The following is a 23,161-nucleotide window of genomic DNA, read 5'->3' as shown; positions in this document are numbered from 1 at the left end:
GGAGGCCCCCCTATACACTTGACAGCATCATAGGCGCAATGAAACGGCATGTCTCATCCAAAAAGAAAATAGAAACAAAACATGAAAACATCTGCAATTACAATCACTCATAAGAACTACATAAAATTATACAGAAAATGTGTTAGAATGAAGCTAGAAAGCACTTACAAAAGCGGTGCGCCCACCGCGCCGCGCTTGCGTGGTAAGCGGGCATTCGTTGCGTTAACCTCTGCGCGCGCGTTTCGTGCGCGGTGCGCTCGTCGGCGACAGCCAGCTGAAATTTCTGTGCCGATGCCGCTTGCAGCTCTCGCCGTAGGAGCGCGTGACTAGTGTCGTCCTCGTATTTAAAGTTTTGCCGCGGCTCTACAAGGATCCGCATCAGGGGCGCTTTGAGGACCGCCGGAGTCACCAGTTGAACTGCCGTCTGAGAGCTACGCTGGCGCGCTTTTCGGGCGTGCGCATCCTCAACCACGAGGTAAGGGCTGAACTACATTTTCGCAAGTTTTATCGTGCATTGAGGACTCATCAAATTGCGGCGCTTGTAACCTAACTTTTTTTTTCAGCATCATTTCCTGGATGCTTCTGGGAAGCCGAAGCTGCCATTGTTCGCCGCGGACCGCTGCCATGTAGCGAGAGATCGGGGCACCGATGAGATGTCTCAGATTGCCGTCGCGGCTCTCGTCAAAATCCACGGACCATGGATCGCTTCGGCTTCAATTGCAAGACTAAGACAGGTGTGCATACGTCGTGCACCGGTGTCGCCTGCGTAGAGCAAAAGGGCACAAGAAGCACCACTGCTGGGCCTACTGCTCACCGCGCCGCTGTAGGTCGACGTTGACGTTGAAGTGCTCCTCCAAACGGACCTTTTCAGGGCCACCTCATTGCTTCCTGGCAGATTGCGGACATCCCGTCTCGCGGCCGTGTTCCCTCTCTTTGTCGAAGTCGGCGCCAGACATCACAACCCGCGCTAGGCCTCGTTGCAGGGTTAACCGAGGGCATTGCGGCGTTACAGAAGCTACTTCGCCTAGCTACAGCATTCACCCAGTGCAGTGCATTTTTGTTTCTTTCGCGACTTCTCGCGCTTTGTCGAAATCGGCTTTAAATCTCACGCTAGGCCTCGTTGAATGGGTTAACCGAGTGCAGCGCCTAGCTTTGTTTCTTCGTTGTCTAACCTGTATACAGTGAACCTTTGTTTCACTCCTCGCTTTTGTTCTGTTCAGTAATTTCCTCAATCCGTCCAAAGAGCCGGGCTTTCCGGACGATTGTTCGCCGGGAATGGAACCACGAGGCGATCGCACTGCATACAGCACGACTTTGATCCCTTGTGTTGTTTAAATAAAAACATCAGATGTCGGAGGTCATGGCCGCGTCCGAGGATTGCTTCGACAGCTCGAGCAAAACCACGCGCTTCCCGCCTCGTGCTCATGTTCCCCTCATTTCGAATGATTTGTAAGTTGCATCAATCAATCAGTGCACTTTATTTACCAGAAAAATCTGGCTGGTCACCCTGGGCTAAAAGCTGTGCGCACAGCTTGAGAAGGCCCAGGGGGACCATTACAGGATTGTAGTGAACGTAAGAAAAACAAATTGCTGCTTTAAAAGAACATGGAAAATACACAAAACAACATAAGAGATACACATTACAATCGCAATACAATAAAGAAAAAGAAACAACACTGACAGCAGATATTACAGCATGAACAAGCGAGGAGTTCTGCAAAATATCCATCAGAAGTGCGAAGATAAAATGGGGTATTAGAAATGCGAAGATACAACTTGACAACTTCAAATTTTGAATAAAACCACCTTGGCGCCAATAATATCACAAGGACGAAAAAGACCAGGAAAAGTACTTCATCTAGGGCTTGTTGGTTAATGTTGCAATAATTTTAACGGCGCAAAAAAGGCACACCCACAGGAAAAGGCAGAAAGAAACGGACAGTAAGAGTTGGTTGGCAGCTGGCGCTCTTTCTGTCCGTTTATTTATCGTTTCCTGTGTGTGTCCCTTTTTTGCGGCGTTAAAAATATTGCAAGACGAGGAAATTGTGAGGTTAATTGCACCAAGGTGGATTTATTCGAAATTTCAAGATGCTAAACCAACTAGCTCGGTAGCACACCTTGCTGGACAACTTGAAAAAGGACAAAAAAGTGTCGCTGGAAACAAACTCACTGTATGTATACACAAAACCTCGCAACAAGATATATGTAAATACCCATAAATTTTATAAGAGCTTTGGGCAACGTTCTGAAATTAAGGGATTTCACATACCGGTCGCCTGAAAGCACTTAAATTTCTTTTTTTATGCTGTGTGCGTTCGATCTCAGAGTATTTTATGAAGGTTCCGAACAAATTATCCCACCTTAATGCAGTGAGAAGTACAGCCTTTAAACTTAAGCTTCCTGAAATGTTTTAGTATGTGGCTACCCTGGAAGCCTTACATGTCCAGCTTGCTGGCACGAGGCTTATATTTGAATGTTACTCTGCAACACTGCAACACTTTCTATTTGAGAGCATAATTATTTTTGAGTGGGCAGCTGTCAAATGTGCTCATGAGGTTGTAAAAAAAATCCTTCTTTGCTAGAATGAGTTTAGAGCTTCATGCATGAGATCCCTGAGCAAGGTTATTGATATTGGGTTGTTTTCAAGCTATGCTCGCATAAAAGTGTCCCACATGCTGGCCACACTTTATTCGTGCTCTCTGGTGGATAGCACAAACCTCTCAGTTTTATGCTGGATGAGTGTGCACTTGTCTCCTTTCGTCTGAGTCGTGAACAAAGCTGCCATGCATGGTAACACCCCAGCTTAGTGTTCAACCTGCCTTTTAATGCAGCTCTTGTTGCTGATTGTTGCAATCTGCCTCCGATGCTTATCTTTGGGTATAGCTGGCGGTGTCAACAGTGCCTTCTGGTGCAGCAGTGAAGATAAGAAAAATTATGCAGTATTTTTCTGTTGGTCTTAAATACATTACTTATCTTCATAGGATGTTTTCGTGCGGTGGTGATGCAAGGAATGCTTTTTCATACAGTAGTGAGGATGGGCAAATTGTGGGGACGCACTATTCCCCTGTGGTTCGCTTCCTGTGGTTCGCTATCCCCTTTGGTTCGCTATCCCCTTTGGATCGCTTACCCGCAATGCACCCTAAACTCTTTCATTGTGGTTAGCTTCCCCGCAATGCACCCCCCTTAGTTGTGTTACTTTAAGTTACAGGGAAGGGCGCTGGCATCGCAGCGATACGAGCGCCACGGATGGGGTGTTTGCTGCGCGCACGCGGGGAAGACGCGGTTGTCTTCTGCTCGAGCTCGGGAAAGCGCGCGGACGTGTCGCGCGCATCTCCACTCTTCGCCGGCGGGCGACCTCGTGTGGAAACATGTTCCCGTCGGCTCGTCCCGTCCGGCCTCGGATTTTTCCCCTTGCCCTAGCGTGGCCGAACATTCGCTCGAAACCGTGCTGGTGAGTCGGACGTCCTCGATTCCTCAGTGTATTTTGTTGCTAGCTGGCGTTGCTGTTGTTGTAGCAATAAATGCCTTGTTTGTGTCGGCCAGTGTGTCGATCCTTTGTTCCCTCAGAGCAAGGCCCGCCGTAGTCGGCGTGCGTTCGGTAGCGTACGCGACCACGGGGTGGGGTCCAGCGGTTTCGAACTGCGTCAGCCGTGCTTAAGCGGGGAGAACGTATTTATCTCCCCAATTGAAACCCCACAAAAATATACTAAAAAGTTTGAGTTCTTGATCCTGAACGCAAAATGTAGTATCATAACGTGTTGTAAAGGTGGCCATACCAGCAATGACTTTTGATTCACAACTCCAAGAGCCACTCATAGAGGTGACAGAAACGGAGAAGGCCAAAGTGCATACAGAAGACGGCAGAGGAGGATTTATGGGGGTGCAGGTGTCGCCTCCCTCACAAAGACTGAAATTTTACATAGGATAACCATTCTGAACGCCATTTTCTCAACGTAAAAAGTTCAAGAAATACATGTCTAAAATGTGACTGCCCCCGTCCATAAATCCACCTTTTGTAGCACGGCAACATAGCATGTTTCACATATGCACAGATCTAGTATTGTGCATAATATATATGACCGTAGCTTTTCAGGCTTCTAGAAGTTTAGGAGTACCCAGTGGCTGCAGTATAAGTTTCACGGTGTTGTGCATCATTTCAATGCTGTGCTTCATGCTTAATGTGCAGAGCTGCAGCTGTATGCAGCGCTTTTCGCTACTTGATGAAATACTAGCTTGTATAATGTCGCTGCATAACAGCACACTTTACTTGTGATCAAAGATACACAAAATGAAAGTCGTTGTATTGTAGGTAATGAATGCATCAAATTATTTTTCTTCAACATAACCACAAGCATCTATGAAATTCAGCCCACATATGCATCCTCATTTCACTAAGTACTTTTTACCCCAAACAACACTGCCACAGGACATGGGCACAATACACACGTGAGAAAAGGCCCCCAAGTTCAGTTGAAGCTTCGCCTTTTTCGCACTTCTTGACCATGACATAAGCTAGAACAGCAATTGAAAACCTGCTACAGGAAACCGGTCTAAACATAGCGCGCGTCCAGAAACACAGACTTGGCTAGGATATGAACAAATACAGCACTTGAGCCCGGCACGTCCTGGAGGCTAATAGCTCGCTAGACGCTTCAAACGTTACTCGCTTGAAACGGCCATGTAACAAAGTTTCTCTATACTAAGAGCAAAGCGAGTGCAGCTGCTTCCTTTAAAATATCGCCCTCCGCCCATGTCATTATCCCCACCGCTCACACAAGTGCCATCGCCGAAAAACGAAAATGACAGTTATACCAACACCAGTGACAATCGCTGGAGCGTTGCAAGAACACGCATAGGTAGCAACGAGGTTTCACTGCCGATGTAAACGGGAGCGCGAATGGCACACGCACACTGCCCGCCCAGGACGCGAAACGTCCGCACAACACGCCGACGACCTTTCTAGCGCACGCCGTATTGAACCACTGGTGAACGAACAGCGCGAATGCTCCTCAGCGAGCAGCGGCGGTCGCCCGACGTCTGCGAGCAGTGACGCAGTGGACGAAATGCCCGAGCGATTGTGTTCGCCGAGCACGTTGAAATCAATGCACGCAACAACGAGAGTTTTGCAGCGAATTCCATCTCAGATATGAGCGAACGGCGCCAACGTCAGCCTGCGAGCACGATCAAAAGCAAATTCGAGCAGGTGAGGAAAGTACGCTTACACCGCACCCCAAATGCTACGCCGCGGCCGTCTGCTACCGCCCGGTTTGGAAAGAGAAACTACGACGCTCTTGCTAAGCCACCCGGACAAGATGGCCTCTTGATCGAGAGAAACCACGTGATTTCCTCCATACCTTTCTCCCAGGGTTTTGTGTGGAAATCGTCTCTCCTTAGTTTTTCCTTCCTCCAAGGTAAAACCCCTCAATAAACTAAAAGTCACATCTCCTCCCTTCTCCTCCTATGCCGGCGCTCCTTCCCCCGTCTCCTTCAGGGCGCCGATGGTGGCGGCACCAAGGCACCAGGAAGCTAGCAGACGCCCTTAGGCGCGCAGTAGACCGCGCGTCTGTCGTCTGCCTTGGCTTCGCTCGAAATGAGATCATGGCATGGGAGACTGAAAAATTTGTTACTCAAATAACTGCCCCGAGCAGCGTTTTACTCCTTTATTGGAACGTTTTTTACTGTGATCGATTTGATTGCGGTGCACGTGGTAGAGGTGCCTGCGCGGCCGAGAATATCCTCAGAGTTGTTCTTGAACGCTCGCGCTTCGGCACGCAGTGGACAGCGCGCCCGAATAATTTGTTCGCATTTTCTGTCTTCGACTCAGCCGCAATAAGAGCATGACATGGGAGATTATAAAAAATATAGGTATACCCAAACAACTGCCCCGACAAATGTTGCACTGTTTTATCGGGATTTTTCGTACTGCCATCGCTTCCATTGCGGTGCACATGGTGGATATAGCATGCGCGAGCGAGCGAGCGGCACATCAGTGAACATTCTCGGAGTGTTGTTTTATGCGAAGCATATTACAATAGGTAACCCAAGCCCTTTGTGACGGTTACACGCCGTGCACACCACGTGACACAATGACGTCACGACAGATGAGAGACGGGGCTCCAACTCGTGCCGTCGCTGCGGTTGCACGCCGTGCAGACCACGTGGTATGGTGACGTCACACCACGTGACACAATGACGTCGCGACAGATGAGAGACGGGGCTCCAACTTGTGCCGTCGCTGCGGTTGCACGCCGTGCAGACCACGTGGTATGGTGACGTCACACTCCCGCGCATTTCGAACGCGCGTTCACACTCGGTGTAGGTGAAACGCTCGCTCCACTGGGCAGGCGGACGCGGCTTCCGTGGCAATCCAGGCGCTCACCCAACGCGCGTCTCGGGGTTAGTCGGCGTTCCGCTGTAGCCATGCCGTTGTCTTCCCCCACGACTAAGGCTTCTAGTGGTTGTATTAAAATGACCAAGTATTCAACCAAGGAAAGACATGTATTACCAAGCCTAGCCATCAATATGCTTTGCATCTGACTAGGCTTAACCTTAGCTAAGCCTCAGCCATTTTTTTGTACTGGCGTCTTCTGCCCAATCTTATTTAAAAATTTACTCCGCCAAGAGGAAGTGGTGCGACATACGACTATAGACGTGCGGCCTAGGCTTTATATGAACGGATCGTGGTGTAATGCTGCCATAATCATTGTTCTCTCAAAGGCGCGTTTGCTCGTGCAATGGGCTGTGCATAGGCGCCTGCTCATCTCAGTTTCATTTTTTTTAGTGCAGGAAAGCTTAGCCATTATTTCGGAGTTACTATACACCTCTGACACCTCGCAGGCCAACCTTAATAGGAACCGACTGATGGTAGTCCCTTATTGTTTGTTTGTAAATGCCTAGGTGACTATGATGCCCTAGTTGCGCACAGTAACACGACTGGCTGGAAGAATTTTGATGTAGGGCTAATTATTTGGTTTGAGTAACAGCAATAAAAAATTATTGGCTGGGGATTAACTAAGGTTAAGCCTGGATATCGAAGCTAAAAGCTGCGGTGATGCTTATGGATTAGCTTATGGTTATGCTTTATGATTTAGCCTAAGGATAAGCTTATTGTTTAGCTTATGGTTATTGTTTAAGATTTAGCCTATGGATATGATTACGGTTTAACTTATGGATATGCTTATGGTTTAACTTATGGTACGTCCCTGTTCAGGTTCGTTTGCACGCCGGTTAGTGAGATGTGCCTCTCGTACTTCTGGCGTTTCAGACTCGGCTTTGTGCGTCGTTTAGCGAGACGTTCTTCTCGTTGCTCGGGCGTCTCGGACACTCGTTGAGCTTTCAGCCTTTCATTTCTTGGCTCCTTTTCAGCCAACTCCCGTGGTAGCACTTCTGTATCGGTAGTATCACTCTCTTCTCCTTCCATGTTGAATGCGCACGCCTATTCTCTGGCAAGCGGTTATATAGCCGGCCTCCGCGATAAACACGCGCTTACGGCGAACGTCAAAGGATGACGCATAGCGCTCGGCAGCGTCCGCCTGTTCTATGGGCAAGCGCGCCTATATACCCCTACTTTCAAATGCGCACTGCGCACGGCTGCGGCGAAAGGTCAAACGGTGGCGAGGAGGAGAAGCGGCGGCGCACATGCGCAGTAGCCTGCGCCGTGCATGACGCCATTCGTGCTCTGACATACGCGGCGCACGCGAAGCTTTTTTTTTTTAGCGAAGCTTTTCGCTTCAAAAGGCTTTTAACCGCTGATTCTAGCGCAGACTCACTAGAATTTAGTTTGTTTAAGTGATCGTGATCTTGGGTCAGCATGTGCAATAATGGCTTAAAAGAGGACATTGTCTTCCCTAGCCCGTTGGACAAATCGCTTGGAGCCTCAAGGAGACCTCTCAGCAAACCCGATGCCACGAAAGCCAGCATAGCTTCCGCGCCGAACAAACGGGCAGCAAGCCGCAAGCTTCGTGGTGAACGCGCCTTGGATGTGCGCTGCGTCGTTCGCCGCTCACCGCGTGATTCCTGCATCCCCGTACGGCCAACTAAGGCCTCTCTGCTCCTCCGTGACGTCATCACACTACGACGGCCGCCGGAGTTCGTGTTCATGAAGGGACGCTGCGGCGCGCTCGTTCGTTCTTGTGTAACTGCAGCGCTACGTGAAATCTTCCTATGAAGATTTTGGTCCCATGATTTAATGCTGGCGTATATGTATGATGTAATTTCCGGTTCACAGTCCGCGGTGAATAGGTTTAAAAATTGAAAGTTAGCGGTTTCCGGATTATGAATTGGCTATTCATTATCGTTTACTAACGCCTAATATTGCCTGAAAGTCTGCACACTTTTTTTTCTGCGGGGCATTGATTATCCGCTGAGCGTTCACATATATCTTTATTTTTGTTAATAGCTCGTTGCATGACGCGGACTTAGAAATTATTTTCGGGCAAAAATTGAACCGTGTGGTATATTACCTAGAGCCGACTGTTTGCCAGGAATCTGACTCCTGTTTGTAACCTTTTCTTTCAAACCAACACTCACCCTCCCTCCACAAACACGCACAAAAAAACTTTGCCATAAGTTATGGCTCTCAGAACTGCTTACAGCTCCATCCATGCATGGCATCTGAACTGATCGACTGAGCAGATGCCTTTCTATTTTATAATATTGAAGCAAGCTGTGTTACATACGAAGGATATATTTATTAAGAATTACTTGCAGCTGGGCTTGTTGGTGCGTATTAGTGAAAGAAAGAGATGAGAGCGCAAAATGGCAACACGGACGAGTAAAGGAACAGGACGAGCGCTGCACTTTCAACTGTATTTATTCAAGGAAGAGCGTTTATATAGCCTCTACCCTTATTCAACTGCGATTAAGAGCATGGATAAGGGAAGAGGCTATATATAAACGCTCTTCCTTGCATAAATACAGTTGAAAGTGCAGCCCTCGTCCTGTTCCGTTACTCGTCCGTGCTGCCATTTGGCGCTCTCATGCGTTTCCCAGATATCTTTATTACAGAGTACAAGTATTCAAAAAGTTTTCAGAGGTGTGTAACACAAGAAGTTAGAACAGTCAAGATTTCAAAGTGTTAAGCTTCCGTTTTTCAGCAACTTTTGCTTGCACAAGACTGTCGTTCCTATTTTTACAATAGTTTTTCAGCAGAATGTTTGTTGCAGCGGTGAGAATGTGATGCATGACCAACTGAGGACTATGACCATTTTCACATTCGTCGAAACTGTCACAGTCTTTTATCAGGTTGGTAGCCAGTGTGAAAAGGACTTGCCTTTGGTTCGCTAGAGAATGGAAGTGCACAGCATACTTTTCACTTCGCAGCTTGTCCAGGACAATTTCAGCAGTCATTACGGCATTCACAACTCCAGGTTGGGGGAACTTGAGCCCCCCGCGATTCATGTTCGGTATAATTTCTGCATTTTCAATTATAATGTCCTCATCTTCGACCAAATTTGCTCGGCAAGCAGTGCATGCAAGTTTTTTGAGTGCTGCATGGGCGCAGTATCCGGCCACGTATGTTATGGCTGGAAGATTTTCTGCCTTCATTTCGAAGTCCTTGTCATTTACTTCAATGCTGAACCTCTGTAGAATCGCCTCATCAAAGCTGACAGCAGGTGCCCCTGAATCCATGTCTGGAAGCGCCAGGGCTCCTTGTAGGCGGAGCTTGCGTTCGGATTCGAACACTTGTCTGATGGACACGTGGTATTGCGACCCGGAAAGCTGCCTATACTTGCCAAATCTTTCCTCCAAGCAATCTGTCTGGAACTTCCCCAGAAGCACGTAGTCAAATCCCAGGTCTTCAAGGCAATAGTTTATTATCTTGACCAGGGCTTCCGTAGTGAGACGCAAGGCACTGTGGGTCTCCCGAGTGAGAATTCCATTGTCAAACTTCAAACTCTCCCAGAGGTCAAGCCATTGCATGATGGTTTGAAGGAATTCAACTTGTGGACACAGCTTTTCTGCAATAGGAGTCTGCAGGTCATCACGATGCCGGCGTCCTTTGCTGGGCGACTTCACATTAACAATCCGCCACCAGGTTTCGACAACCTTCAAATATTCCGCTGTTCCAGCTGCATGCTGCAGTGCATAGCGTTGACCGCATGTTTCTAGAGCAGCTATGGTTGATACGTTGAACACTTTCAGTGCAAGCTTCACATTTTGCCTTTCCATATTAGATGGATTGAGGGCCTTTACCGACAGTGTTGGAGCAGCCTTGATAAGGTGGTCTCGTTCTTTTAGGTGGAGATCACGGAGGGTCTTGAACGAAGCAGTGATAATTTTTGGGTTGGAGTTCAAATTCATAAGTGAAGGAAAAAACATGCAGGTTCCATGGTTCTTTTGGTTGATCCAGTTGTTCCGAATACATTTCAACAAGTGAACAGGGTCAATAACAAAAAAAAAGAGGACGAGTGGGATCTGATGGGTGAGGATAGGAGCTGCTGACTTTTGATGACAATCCAAAGAGAGACATTGTTTTGCGATTGATAGAGTTGTTATCTGTGATGACTGCAATGATGCGAAGCCCAACCTTTTCAAGCTCATTTATGATTCTGCGAAGAACAGTGTTCAGCTGTTGAGCATTGATTTGTTCAACTGGCAAAATGTGAACAACACTTTTTTGCGATGACAGGAGGCTTTGAATCATAAAGACATGAGCTGTCTTTGCTGCATTTGTAGTGTTGCTGGCAGTGCCGACAATCGTGCCACCCTTATAATCAAAATATGCCTGTAGATGGATCTCATCCATCATGAGAACCACTGACTTCTCATGATCCTTCATTGCACTCGCGAGCTTTCTTGCATAAAGCAGGAAAGAAACATCCTGCTGCTCAGCTGCTGGATTTATAACATATGCATTGCATACACGCCTAATCGTGGACTCATGCGGCAATGTGAGACCTCCGTAGTTACGCAAGTACCTATAAGCATGAGGAGAGATAGTAAATAGAAGGCTGGAAAATACCAACAGCTCTGAAGAGTAGCGGGGTGACTTGCTTAAAAGGAGAAAGACTTGTTCCTTTAAAAATGACAAAGCATCTTGCCGATCTTCGTCTTGCATTTCTTGATTTGTTGCGTCTTCAAGAAGAGATAGCACGAGCTTCAATATGCAACCAGTCCTGTCTTCAGGTTTGCGGAAGGCAGGATTCTTATCAGAGCTCTCAACAGCATCCAGCAGACCTATTAAGCACCGAATATCATTCACAGTTTTTGGAATTATCTCCACGCCATCAAGTTTGGTGACCTCGACATCATGAAAATACAGCTTTAGAGAGAGGTCCTCGGTGACTTTAACTGACTTTTTGATTGCTGGGGCACCATCGACAGTCAGATTGAGGAAGAGTATAAAGTCATGCTGGTAAACAACCGTCCAGAATTTAGAGACCTTGATACACGGTATGCATTTCAACAGCGCCTGAAAGTTGTCAATTTTGTTTCTGTCCTCTTCCGCCTGGTCTGCTGCAATAGACAAGTTGATGGCATCTTGTAACGCAGTTGCCTCTCGGCGCGTCCTCTTTTCATCTGGGGCCTCTCGAGACGTGCTTGCATTTGGGGCAGAAAGATATGCCGGGCAGTCGGGAAGTATGCTTGGAACAGCATCAGGTCGTAACCGTACGAGCTTCAGCGCCACTTCAATTACTTTTCCGGTCTTTGCATCCGTGTAGCTTGTTCTATTTACTATGTCGGACGGTTTAAAGTGGCGCTCGCAGACCTGGGATAAGAAAAAAGCAAAGACAGTAAAAGCTCTACAACCCGAAGTTGAAGACAGGTGCATGACAGTGCGAGAGAAATTTCTATAAATGTCGTGTGAACTGAATGTCAGCAATACTATTTCGCTATGACTTTACAGATTTACCGGGTCCAAAAGAGGCAGCACTACGGAATTATCTCGCAACACGCTGCCCGCAGCGCTTTCAATGCAACGGAGGGAGACGTAACCACGACAGTCAAAGGAATGTTTCCTTACCACCGACCGCTTTCCTGGAGTGAAGTCCACACGGTGGATAGCTTTAATCCATTGAGCTCTTCTTGCTTGGTCCGAAGGGAAGGTGAAAACTCGCACACGCTCACCACCATCATAGTTCCCGCGGCACCGCGGTACGCAACAATGCCCAGGCATTATCACAGCCTGCACACTAGACACACACCTCTTGGCACCGATGTACTTCCTCGTCGTTACCGTACATGTGGTAACTCTGAAACAGCGTTGAGTTTCGTGACACAAGCTGCACGGAAAAAAAAAGAAACGCAGAAACTCGAACACGTGCAACAACGTTCACGAAATGAAGGAACCACTGATGTTTACCGCAGTGTGAACGCATTTTCCAGTCGAGCACTCCGCACGAATACGAAAAAGTATAACAAAACCACGTAAAAAAAAGCAATATTACCTTCCAAAATAAGCGGTTCAACAATAAGTATAAATTTTTTACAAAATAATATTTTTATTTTTGGAGCACAGCAGTAATAAAAGCATCAAAATGTTTTCTTAAATTCGATACTTCGGCTGGTACTGCTCCGCGCACGTGTTGTTGCACCAAGATCACCGAGACCGGTTGGAGAAAGTGGGGGCACGACGGCCTCCCCTCGAAAGCACCGAGAGCTGGTCCGTCGTAGTGTGATGACGTAGCCACACAAGAGAGGAGGATATGGAGAGGCCTCAGCTAGTCTAGAGGGTGTTGGTACGGCCCCACTGCGCCCGAAGGAGACAAGCGGGAGGAGCTTTCACTGGAAGCGTGGCGGAGCGGTTAGCGTGCTCGTCTCGCACTCCAGGAGCCCTGGTTCGAATCGCGAACTCGATCAATTTCCTTCTAGGTTTGATTTATTACTGATTTAAGGATTTTTCGCTCACGGCCAACTCCGCCGACGACGCCACCGGCTCTTCTGCGACACGGGGCGCTTAGAGCTATCGCATTAGAATCTTGACCAAAAATCACCTTGGTCAAAATTTCGGAAATAAAAGGCAATCTGTTTCTATGCAACAACACATCATCGTTTGAATTTTTGCTTCGACCACCTCATGGAAATAAACGGGTGTTTGTGGTGCAAAACGCGGTTTTCTGCAATTTCAGCATTTCATTTTGCTGCTGCTTATTAGTTTCACAACCTGCAACCTTTTTCTATAGCTAATACACATCAAGGGAAGCAAGACAACTATTTCGTGATTTCTGAGAGGAAGCTTATATTTTTTAAATGTGCTACAAACAGAAGAAATATTAAATTTTGTTTCAGTTCTAGAAACAGATTTATACAAAAATGCATCATCTGAACCTTATCGATAAGCCTGCATCATGTGCTAATGTCATTAAAAAAATGGGGTGATTTTTAATTTTTAATTGACAATTCAGCGGGGTCTCGTTTCACACCATTTTAAACCTTCAAACTGAGCTCACCTCGTAGTTAAATTTTTGAGCAAAACTATTTCGCGCTGTGATTACGCACGTTGGTGGTGGTTGAGGGGAAAGTCTCGCACGGGGCAGAGTTACCAATCAACTGCCACAGCAGCACCGAGTTCAGAGGGTCTAACAATCGCACGCTCAACCATCAGTATTGGTACTCGACTTTTTTTTTTTTGATTGAGTCACTTGGCCTAGTAAGAGGCCATCCAAAAATTGAGCTGAGAGAAATCACCGCTACTTGATGAACACTACAATAACCTAAAAATGCAAGGTTGTTTCTCGACTCAGCTTTATCATTTAGGCGACCTGAGAGGAAACAAACACTTTGCTTGTTTAGTAAAGCAAAACTTGCTGAATTCTCATTGCGTTTTGAATCTTTTACGCAAAGCCCATGAGATCATTTGTTTAAAGCTACCTCTCAAATAGGAGAACAGTTTGCTTGCGAGGCAACCTCCAAGGCATTTCAAATTAGTTACCTATTCGTGACAAACAATTTTCTTTCCGATGCTATCGCTCTCTGGCGATGGGCTGTGAAAGCGTTTGTCTCTGTATCGGCTTGTGTCGAAAGATGGCGCTAGGAATTCAACGCGTTGTTGAATGTTCAGGTTAGCGTAAAACATGCTGGTCGCCTCAACCCGCATCAGAACGGTTGTAAATTATTATGCTTATGAGCTTGTAGCTGCCACTGAGATTCGGGAGAACAACAGCGTCTCAAATGGAATCCGAAACGCCAAAGCGATACGCCCTATTGGTGGCATCGTGGTTCGCCTGTATCTTTGCCTTAGATTCCAACTGTTTCGCCGGCGGTACGTCATGGCCGTGCCTCCGTTGTTTAACGGCTCTAATCTTCTCAGCATCATCAGCTGATACCGCAAGATACACTCGGCGTTGACGGTCGCGCAGGTATTCACAGGCGCTCGAATCCCATCGCAGTTATGGCTTCCTGTCACGCTCGCATCGGCGCCCAGGAAGTTGTTCCCAGCACTGGTTCGAACAACCCATTCTCTCAGGCACCGTAGCGACCAGGCGAACGACCACAACTCCACTAGCTGCGAGCGACGGTCGGCGTGTTCCTGCGCCGTCGTAATTCTCGTCGGCGGTGAACGGCGCCGCTCACCGTTTTGGAGGTACAACCGGTCTGTAACACCTACCCCCGCCCGCCGATCGAGCCGATCACATTGAGGATTATCTTGATAATTTGGTTACAGTGTGAAAGCTCCGTCATGCGATCAGCGCGTCTGCTGTTCCGCGGCCTGAGGAATGCTAAAAATACCAAGAAATATTAAAACCGAAAATGCAGCTACCGCTTAACCGACATATATATAAGTGATCAGTGCTGACAGTTCACAAAATGATTAACACGGGTACGGAGGGCGTCCTTGGTGGGTGTTCTTATGGCCAGGGAATCACAGTGCACACAGAAGTTTATTGTGTACCGTCAGAGCGCCCCCCCCCCTCCCACACACACACACACACACTCACACACTTGGAAGGCGTTGATACAAAAGCACTGATAAAAACTGCAAGACACAGATAGGTGCCGCAGATACACAAATCTGGCCTATACACTAATCACAGTGCACGGTGAACAGCGCCGCGCCAAACTTGTGAGCCGCCTGATTTCGCACACATCAAGGGTCGCCACGCACTCGGACCAAGCTGACATTTGCCGGTGCGCGTTCTTCTGCACAGCGCGTGTGCATGGGAGAAAAGATGTGAGCAAGGAGGACGCGTATTCTTTCTACGGGATGTAGCTCTTTCAGTTGTTGATTTTTATATTTGACTGCATTAAACTTCGAGCACAGACGTCGTTCGCGTGGCTCAGCGCCCGCGATTTTCATATATCTTTTTTTTTTCACTATTTGCACGCGTGTATACGCGCCGCACCAGTGAGATCGGATGCGTGAAGAGCAGGACTCGGCGCAAATTGTTTCAGCTGCCAACAGACAGACGGAAGAAAATGACGGTCAATGTGCGCAGCCACGCAGAACGCGAATTAGGTGCGCCAGCAGTTCGGTTTTCCCTTCGGTTTCCGTGTCCGGACCCAGAGTTCGGATCCCCTGTTCGGATGGCAGTTGTTCGGTTAGGGGTAAATAATTGATGCCCACATGAGCGGGACTGGTCCACCTCGACACTCCTAGATCCCTGGAAGTCTTCCTACCACACCTGGCGCGCAGCTGCAGCGGTCAAGCGATACGCCACTGACCTTCGATGGCTGGTGCTGCTTTCAGTGGGACTTGGACTGGGTTGCAATACATGTTGCTCTTCCCGCGTAGCGTCTCATGATTAGTTGAGCTGCCGCCTGACACGGTAGGCAGGCTCCTCACCTACCCATGAGCACCCAGCCCAAGTATACACTGTTACGACGATAGGCTTGGACAAAGAAGATGACGAAGTACCTTGCTTGCCTCTGGTGGACGACCAGGACGAAGTGTCTTCGGGCGCTGGCCCTTATTGCAGGCTCCTTGGCTGTCTCTCGCTGTATATTGTCACGTAGGCGTGACTGCAGTCCGGCGAACAGGAAAACAGCGAGAATGTCTTCTAAACGACACTCTTTATTTGGGCTGACTTGCGCCCACAAAGAACTGAACCACTCGGCGGCGGCGCAACAATGAGCGTGCTCAGCGGTCATCGAACAGAATCCCCGCCACTCTCGGCCGTGCTCTTTTTAAAGCTGATAGCGAACTTTCGAGATAAAGCTTGGAAAGTTACTAGAACACTCTGGAGCAAAGTAGAATCGGCCTCGGCTGGATGCCATCGATCGAGGTAAATATAGGCGCGTCTTGCATCACAAACGAAGCGATAAAGCGGCGTGTCGGCAGCGTTGAAGAATCAACAAACACTACAAAGATTCGCGGCATTACTCCCCTCTAAAAGAAGCATCGACTCGATGCTTTACAACATAACGCGGCTACAAACAATTAAAAACGGATTGTGCTAAAATAACACCGAATGCGGAAACACGGCGTCCTTTAGCGTACATGATAGGGCTTTAATCGGACGAGATGGACTATTTCTGGTCGTACGGGGCGTCGCTGGGATGCAGTCATCTGGTCGGGGACGACCTCACAGTCCAATTCACCTAGCCGACGAAGAACCTTGTACGGGCTGAAATAGCGGCGCAAAAGCTTTTCACTCAATCCGCGGCGGGGAATGGGCGTCCGAACCCAGACTCGGTCTCCTTGCTTGTATTCAGCGTTGCGTCTTCGTAGGTTGTAGCGTCTGGTATCGGTCTGCTGCTGGTATTTGATCCGTAATCTGGCAAGTCTTCGAACTACGTTGACCAAACAGCCAGGATCACCAAGAGGGTCACCAGCAAAAACAAAGGACTGCAAGAAAAGGAAACGATAAGGTTAGTGCAAGCCTTTGTGCTCAGCCGCATATGCTACGCACTCCCGTATCTCAGATTCACGCAAAAGGAAAGAAATAGGATAGACGCTCTAATAAGCTGGGCATACAAAACGGCCGCGAGACTACCAGCCAACACCCCAACAGGTAGACTCATGGGTATAGACGTAATAAATACCGCGGAAGAACTCACTAAGGCGCAGTTGACAGGGCAGATAACACGGCTCTCGAAAACTGCAGCCGGCAGAGACATTATGGAAAGTGTCAACGTAAAATACAGGCCGAACTCACCTCAAATCATGAATATCGATGGGGAAATAAGGGAACGTATCGTAATACCACCCTCCCAAAAAACATGCACCCTCTCAAAACATCAGCAGAGGGAAATCCCGCGCTTCAAATATGCACAATAAACTTAAAAACGATTGAACAACAGCTGTACTGACGCAGATGAAGTCGCAGTTTGTATCCACTGTGCTTTTTCACGCTCGTTCTCCTGTAAAAGGCCGTAGGCGAGCTGCCAGTTCTATTGCATTCTGAAAGCACGATGGCGGACATAGACTGCATGTCGCCTACGTGGCCCTTGAGTTAAATACAGTGCTTCACATCCCGCCATCGAAGTTTTCCCGAAAACTCGCAGCCAACCTGGACAGTGCGGCTACGTGACAATGTATATAAAGCAGTCTAGAAGGTAGCACTCGCTCACGCACTCGCAGTGCGTAAAGGTGCAACACGGCGTGTCATGGCGCTCTCCTGATGGCCCTGCGGCGCCCCTATATGTGGCACGGTACGCAGTTCTGGATCAGGCGTAGCAGTCGTCTAGGCTCTCCTCGAAGGCGGTGCGCTGATGTCTACGTTGGAGTTCTGGCCGATACAAGGAGCACGGACTAGCGATGCAAAACTAACGATAGTACTATCGATATATCGATAGTTGAGTCACTATCGAACTATTGACGGTAAAAAATGACTATTTTTAGTGCCATCGATAGCGCGCTATCGAGAGAACTATCGATAGCTAGTATTTTCGATAATAGTATCTATAGTTCTATCGATAAAGCGTTGGATAGTTCTATCGATAGGCAAATTTATACTACTTGGTATATGTAGTACTATCCATGACATAACGTTAAGAGATCGGAAGCGGGCGGAGTGGGTGAGAGAACAAACGCGGGTTAATGGCATCCTAGTTGAAACCAAGAGGAAGAAGTGGGCTTGGGCTGGGCATGTAATGCGAAGGCAAGATAACCACTGCTCCTTAAGGGTAACGGAGTGGAAAGCAAGAGAAGGCAAGCGTAGCAGGGGGCGGCAGAAGGTTAGGTGAGCGGATGAAATTAAGAAATCTGCGGTAACACGGTGGCCGCAACTGGCGAAGGACAGGGTTAATTGGAGAGACATGGGAGAGGCTTTTGCCCTGCAGTAGGCATAGTCAGGCTGATGATGATGATCCATTCTATGAAATCCACCACGCGTACCCACTACATTCTATCTCGAGTGAGTGGTACGGGGGTGATGGCACGAGTAACTGACAGTTGTCACTGGCTATTTATTGGTATTAAGGAAATTAAAAAAAATGCAGGAACAGATGTTGCTAGCCGCGGCATCTGCCGTCGAAGCCTGAAGCACCTGAGCTGCGGCTAGCGGGAATAAAACGACACGGAGAGGGCAGGGAGAACAAAGGGGGGGGGGGGGGGGGGGGGATAGAAGAAAGGATAGGGCCACAGCGGCCGGGCAGTGCATTAACTGAGTATTGAATATAATTTCCTATTAGCGAGGAACATTGGTGAACAAGTGTTTGTTTCGAATACTTCTTTCTAATGAATTCCTGACCAAAAATGTCGCTCGAAGAAGCCCCCCCAGCAACGCAGGGGGTTTCCGCATGAGCTTACCTCCACTGGGGCAGTTAACAGTTTTTGTGGCGTTTTTGAGCGATTTATTGATTATATTGCAGAATATCAAGAGGCATCCTGCGACGTAAAAACTGTCAGGAATATTAAAATTAGCAGCACAGATAGCTATTACGAAATCTTCCTTTTGGCATTCAACACAAGCCCCCCCAGGAGGAGGCTTTCAAAAATTATGCTCCACGCTGAGAGCGAGAGACCCTGAACACTGGCAGCCCCGATCAGGCTGCAATCTCTCACTCCGCCAACGGACGGCACTCGTTTGGACCTACTGCAGAGAACCACAGACGTTACATATGCGGCATTAAGTTAATTCAACTTATTTTGTCTGCTGTAATCTTTTTATAAACAAAACCGATTAAGTTCCTTTGTCCAATGTGTTCTCTTCAATGAAAGGACACTTGTCTATTTGGCAAAGTCCGGTTTATTTAGATTAGTTACTTATTTCTTGTACCACGTTTTCACTCCGAAGGTATTGCTCCCTGGCGAATCTTTGTGAAAGCCTATGTCTGTGTTTTCGACTCCTGCCAATAGATGGCGGCAGCATTTAAGCGCGCTGATGTTCGAGCGCATCCTTTTTCAGGGCGGGGACACCCTTCATTCCACCCAGCGCCGCCGTTTACCCTCGCAGCGTCATGTAGCGCCCCACGCGCCGGTCGCGTACAGTGCGCTATGCGTGTGGCGCGGTTCGTATGCGGTTACGTGGCGACTGGAATAATACGACTGAACTGGAAATATGCAGTACGCAGTTGGTTCGCTCGTCGCGATAATATTCTGGCACTTTTGAGTGTGTATTATGCATCGTACAATTGCTCTAATCACACGGCAACCGAAAATGAATGACGGACTGCTGTGTTCCCCACTCACTGGCTGCATTGAAATAGGACAGCGGTGATTTGGTGTTCATTCGTAGTTGTAATTTATAGTGCCATAGTTACCGAATTCACTAGAATTATGCTGCATTTGTTGTTCGTACGTAAGGACTGTTCACAGGGCTCCAAGTTTCTCTGGTATGCCAGCAGCGCGGAGAATGACCTACCAGATATAAGCATTTCTGCCTAGTTAGCACCCAATTTTTCAACATCATTTGGGAGCGCTTCGTCTTATTACTGCACCATATGTGGAGAATTCCACGAAGTGGTGGCAAAGTTCTCTTCCAAACGTCCGTCGCCACACTGCTCTGATGAGTAGAGGTGTGACATGTCTAAAACCTCTTGCTCATACTTTCTCAACTGCTTGTTCCGCAAAAGAATCATGCAGCGGTTGAGTTTCGCTCTGAACGGTGTTGACTGCATCTAGATTGATGATAGATGAGACCAGGTTTTGCTGACTCGTATTTGGTAAACAGGTAATTCCAGTGCTAAGTCCAGGACAAATTTAACTGAGAAATTTATTTTTTTTCAGAACTTCAAGAAAAAAATCATCAAAAGCGACCGATTTACAAAGTAACCTCACAAAATGAGCCTCTGATAACTACTTCGCTTGAATCTCATTATCCCTGCCAAGCTAGATTAAACAAAGGGAGTCGGAGCAATGCGGACTGCCTTCCACGCTTCGGCGGAACCGTCTGCTCTAGTTTCGAAAAGAGGCTGTCTTGTCGCCTCATTCAGTAATATTCGGGGAAGGGAACAGACCTCTCATTATGGTATGGGTCTGGGCTAGTTGGAAAACCACGTTTGGCGTAAAGCCCGCAGAAAAGACACGGACGAGTCAACAGAACAGACAAGCTCTCATCCCCGCAGGGGTCATCACGAGAGGCAATAAAAAAAAAAGCTTAAACTCTCGGGAATGCCTGCCCAGAAACACGCGGGACGAATTTTACTGATGTGGCTGCGTGACGCCAACGAAAGGAGCCTTTTTTTTTCCTTTCTAGTGGAGGAAAAAAGGATCCTATCGTTGGCGTTACGCAGTCGTGACTTCTTTGCTTACTGACACAAAGAATGTAGGTACGCCGCCAGCATATTCTTAGTGAGCTGGAGCAGAGAAGCGATGAAGGAGCAGGGGGCTTAGAATGCCTTCGTGAAATAAAGATAAATAAACTGAACAAAATGCCTGAGGAGAGCTCACACACTCGCTTACCAGAGGGAGCTCCCCTAAATAATATGGGTGCCTTACTGGGACGCGTCTTTGCCGTCAGGTTCTGTAGGAAGCGCTCAGCTAATCTCGATGTGGCCTGGGAAGTTTTAACCCTCGCCTCCCCCTGCCGCAGTCAAGCGCAGGACGATTATAGCTTCCGCGGCCTACGTCATCGGCGCAGGTGCTAGCGGTATGGATAAAACACGCAACTTCTGACAGCGCGGTGCGCAGAAGGTTCAATGTGTACTGAGTGTCGTATTTGGCCAAGAGTCCAACAGATGGCGACACCGCCCCATTGCTGTGCTTAACTGCACAGTTCGCGGAGCGCGCGAACATGAATAAAGTCAGTCGTTCACCGGACTCTGTGTTGGCTGTTCGTTCTCTGGCGCTCGCCCGCAACGCGCGGGGCTCGAACGTCACACTGAGGCTACTACACAATGATGCGTCTCCAACCGGGAGAAGAAAAGCAGCGAAGAACGCTCGATACATGCAAAACCGAGACGAAAATATACGCAAGTTCGCTCATTGGGCCACGCTTCTTTGCTTGAAGTGCTCGTGTTGTGAGGGTGATGCAGCTGTCGGAGGTCAAAATGTGAGCGTCTGTTGTGTTCCCGGGCGTTCTGCTCAAGAAGGCAGCGGCTATTTCCCTTTGCTCGGGAAAGCATGCGGAGAAAGAACTGGGGATCACCGGGCAAGTGAGACGGCTGTAAACCGACATAACTCCAAGGTATGCGAGGCAAAGCATGCGAAATGCTTGAATTCCAGAACAATGTTTGCTGGTTGCGGAGTTATAATGCGCGAATTTAACGTTTGACCCTCGTAAACTTCTCGCACTTGACTTAGCGGCGGACGGAGAAGATGTTTAAATGGCAGTCTTTCGCGAATAAGAAAATGTAGCTCGAAATAAGTAATCATCTTTGTTTGTCTTTAGATGACAACAAATTTTCAGGATTTCACGCGGTAGACGCAGTTTTCTCTTCGAAACAGCCTGCCGCCGCATTGCTCCCAATGTAGCCGAACGGGAGAGAGGCACCCAGCATGCATGCCTCCGTCGAGAGCGGTGTCCTCACCCTGAAAACGGCGCTGGCCATCGAGGCACCCTAAGCGCGCTAAGGGTGCCATGATGTCCGCTCCACCTCACACGGATACTACTAATGGTGAGCCTGCTGAGCTTCAAGCTATCGCGGGGATTGCCATACTCGTATGAATTGATAGTCGCAACGGAACATGTAATGCAAAACGAAACGCCAGAGTGGCGCGATCGTGGTAAGCCCAGGGACTCCGGAATAGCGGAGGGAGTGGGCTACAAGCTGTCTAGGACGTGAGTCAGAAAACCCATAGAGTTTCTTGCTATTACCTAGAGGGAAAGCTGGCGGCGCTGCACTTCAGCCAACATGGACGCTCAAAGCATTATTGGCCGGTGAACTGCTTGGTGCGGAACAGTCGAATTTTTTCGGGGACACGGAGTGTCACTACTAAGATGTTTCATTCCGAAAACGCTGTTCGCGTGTGCGCAGACAACATTGGCGCGAACGCAGTGTGCAAAAGCCATAGTAGCGAAACTGCAACAGCACAACACACCAATCAAAGGTTTCTTTTTTCGAAATGCCATTAAAAAATCTGTTAAAGTGTTTAGCAACAACATTTTCTTTGATAACATATTTCCTTTTAAAAGTGCGCCTGTTTAGCCCGAAATATTAGTTGTTGTAGTGTTCAATACTTGGCCAATAGGAGAGCTAGCCATCTCTTTTTTTGGGCAAACTTCGCATTTACATGGTTTTCTGCTCATTTGTTGGAATGATTATACGTGTTTTTAAATATTAGGACATTCTTGATTACCGAACAACGTTTATTTTTTCATTATCTTTTAGCCAAAAGCTGTAGTTCTGCAGTCGGCAGCTCACCGGCCCATGATGCTTTGAGCACCCATGGAGGCTGAAGTGGCCTGGTGGGAGCTCCATGCAAACTCCCATAAACGGGGCGCGATATTTCCCTCCAGGTAATAGTAAGAAACTCTATGATAAAACCAGAGGTGTATGTCCGCCAAAGCAAGGTTAACTGAAGCAATCAACATCAACTACAAAACTAAACGAAAAGGGTTTACGTCACATAGATAAACATAGATAAACGCAGGTGGTGTTAAGAATAACGCCAAGTAGTTCTAATTAGAGTCTTTAGAGTCCATGTAGCAATCTAATGAAGAATAATAAAAACAGACCAATCGGTACTTAATGGTGCACTGAAGAAGAATCTGAACTCGTCTTTTTACCGCGCGAACTCGATCTACACGTTCCCAGCATTCTTAGAAACTTCGACTTATTGCCCTGTGTGGCCGATTTCCCTAATTAAATCGAATTAAGGTCCGGCTCCCATTTTTATCTTTTGAATTTTCCCCGTACGGTGGGCGGAGTCGACCAACGCGTGAAGTGCCTTTCAGCC

The 23,161-nt window shown here is 47.9% G+C and overlaps 1 protein-coding gene and 1 pseudogene across 1 annotated transcript; one reads left to right on the top strand and one right to left on the bottom strand.

The window, feature by feature from the left end:
• The first annotated feature begins 238 nt into the window (after positions 1-238).
• On the top strand, positions 239-5,530 carry LOC149362845 (uncharacterized; annotated as a pseudogene).
• Positions 5,531-8,949: 3,419 nt separating this feature from the next.
• On the bottom strand, positions 8,950-12,346 carry LOC149362844 (uncharacterized). The gene is made up of 2 exons (XM_089569829.1): positions 11,966-12,346; positions 8,950-11,710 (listed from the first exon to the last, which is right to left on the bottom strand). Exon 2 carries the CDS (start codon positions 10,540-10,542, stop codon positions 9,061-9,063), a length of 1,482 nt encoding a protein of 493 aa, XP_089425955.1. The 5' UTR covers positions 10,543-11,710; positions 11,966-12,346; the 3' UTR covers positions 8,950-9,060.
• Between the last annotated feature and the right edge of the window lie 10,815 nt (positions 12,347-23,161).

The sequence above is a fragment of the Amblyomma mixtum genome, chromosome 2, assembly GCF_055824585.1.
Source record: "Amblyomma mixtum isolate Tamu chromosome 2, ASM5582458v1, whole genome shotgun sequence".
Taxonomy (NCBI): domain Eukaryota; kingdom Metazoa; phylum Arthropoda; class Arachnida; order Ixodida; family Ixodidae; genus Amblyomma; species Amblyomma mixtum.
This window is presented reverse-complemented; position numbering and strand designations above follow the sequence as displayed.

Bases quoted from the DNA above. Each gene is read 5' to 3' on its own strand.
- LOC149362844 (XM_089569829.1), bottom strand. From the start codon at position 10,542: ATGAGCTTGAAAAGGTTGGGCTTCGCATCATTGCAGTCATCACAGATA.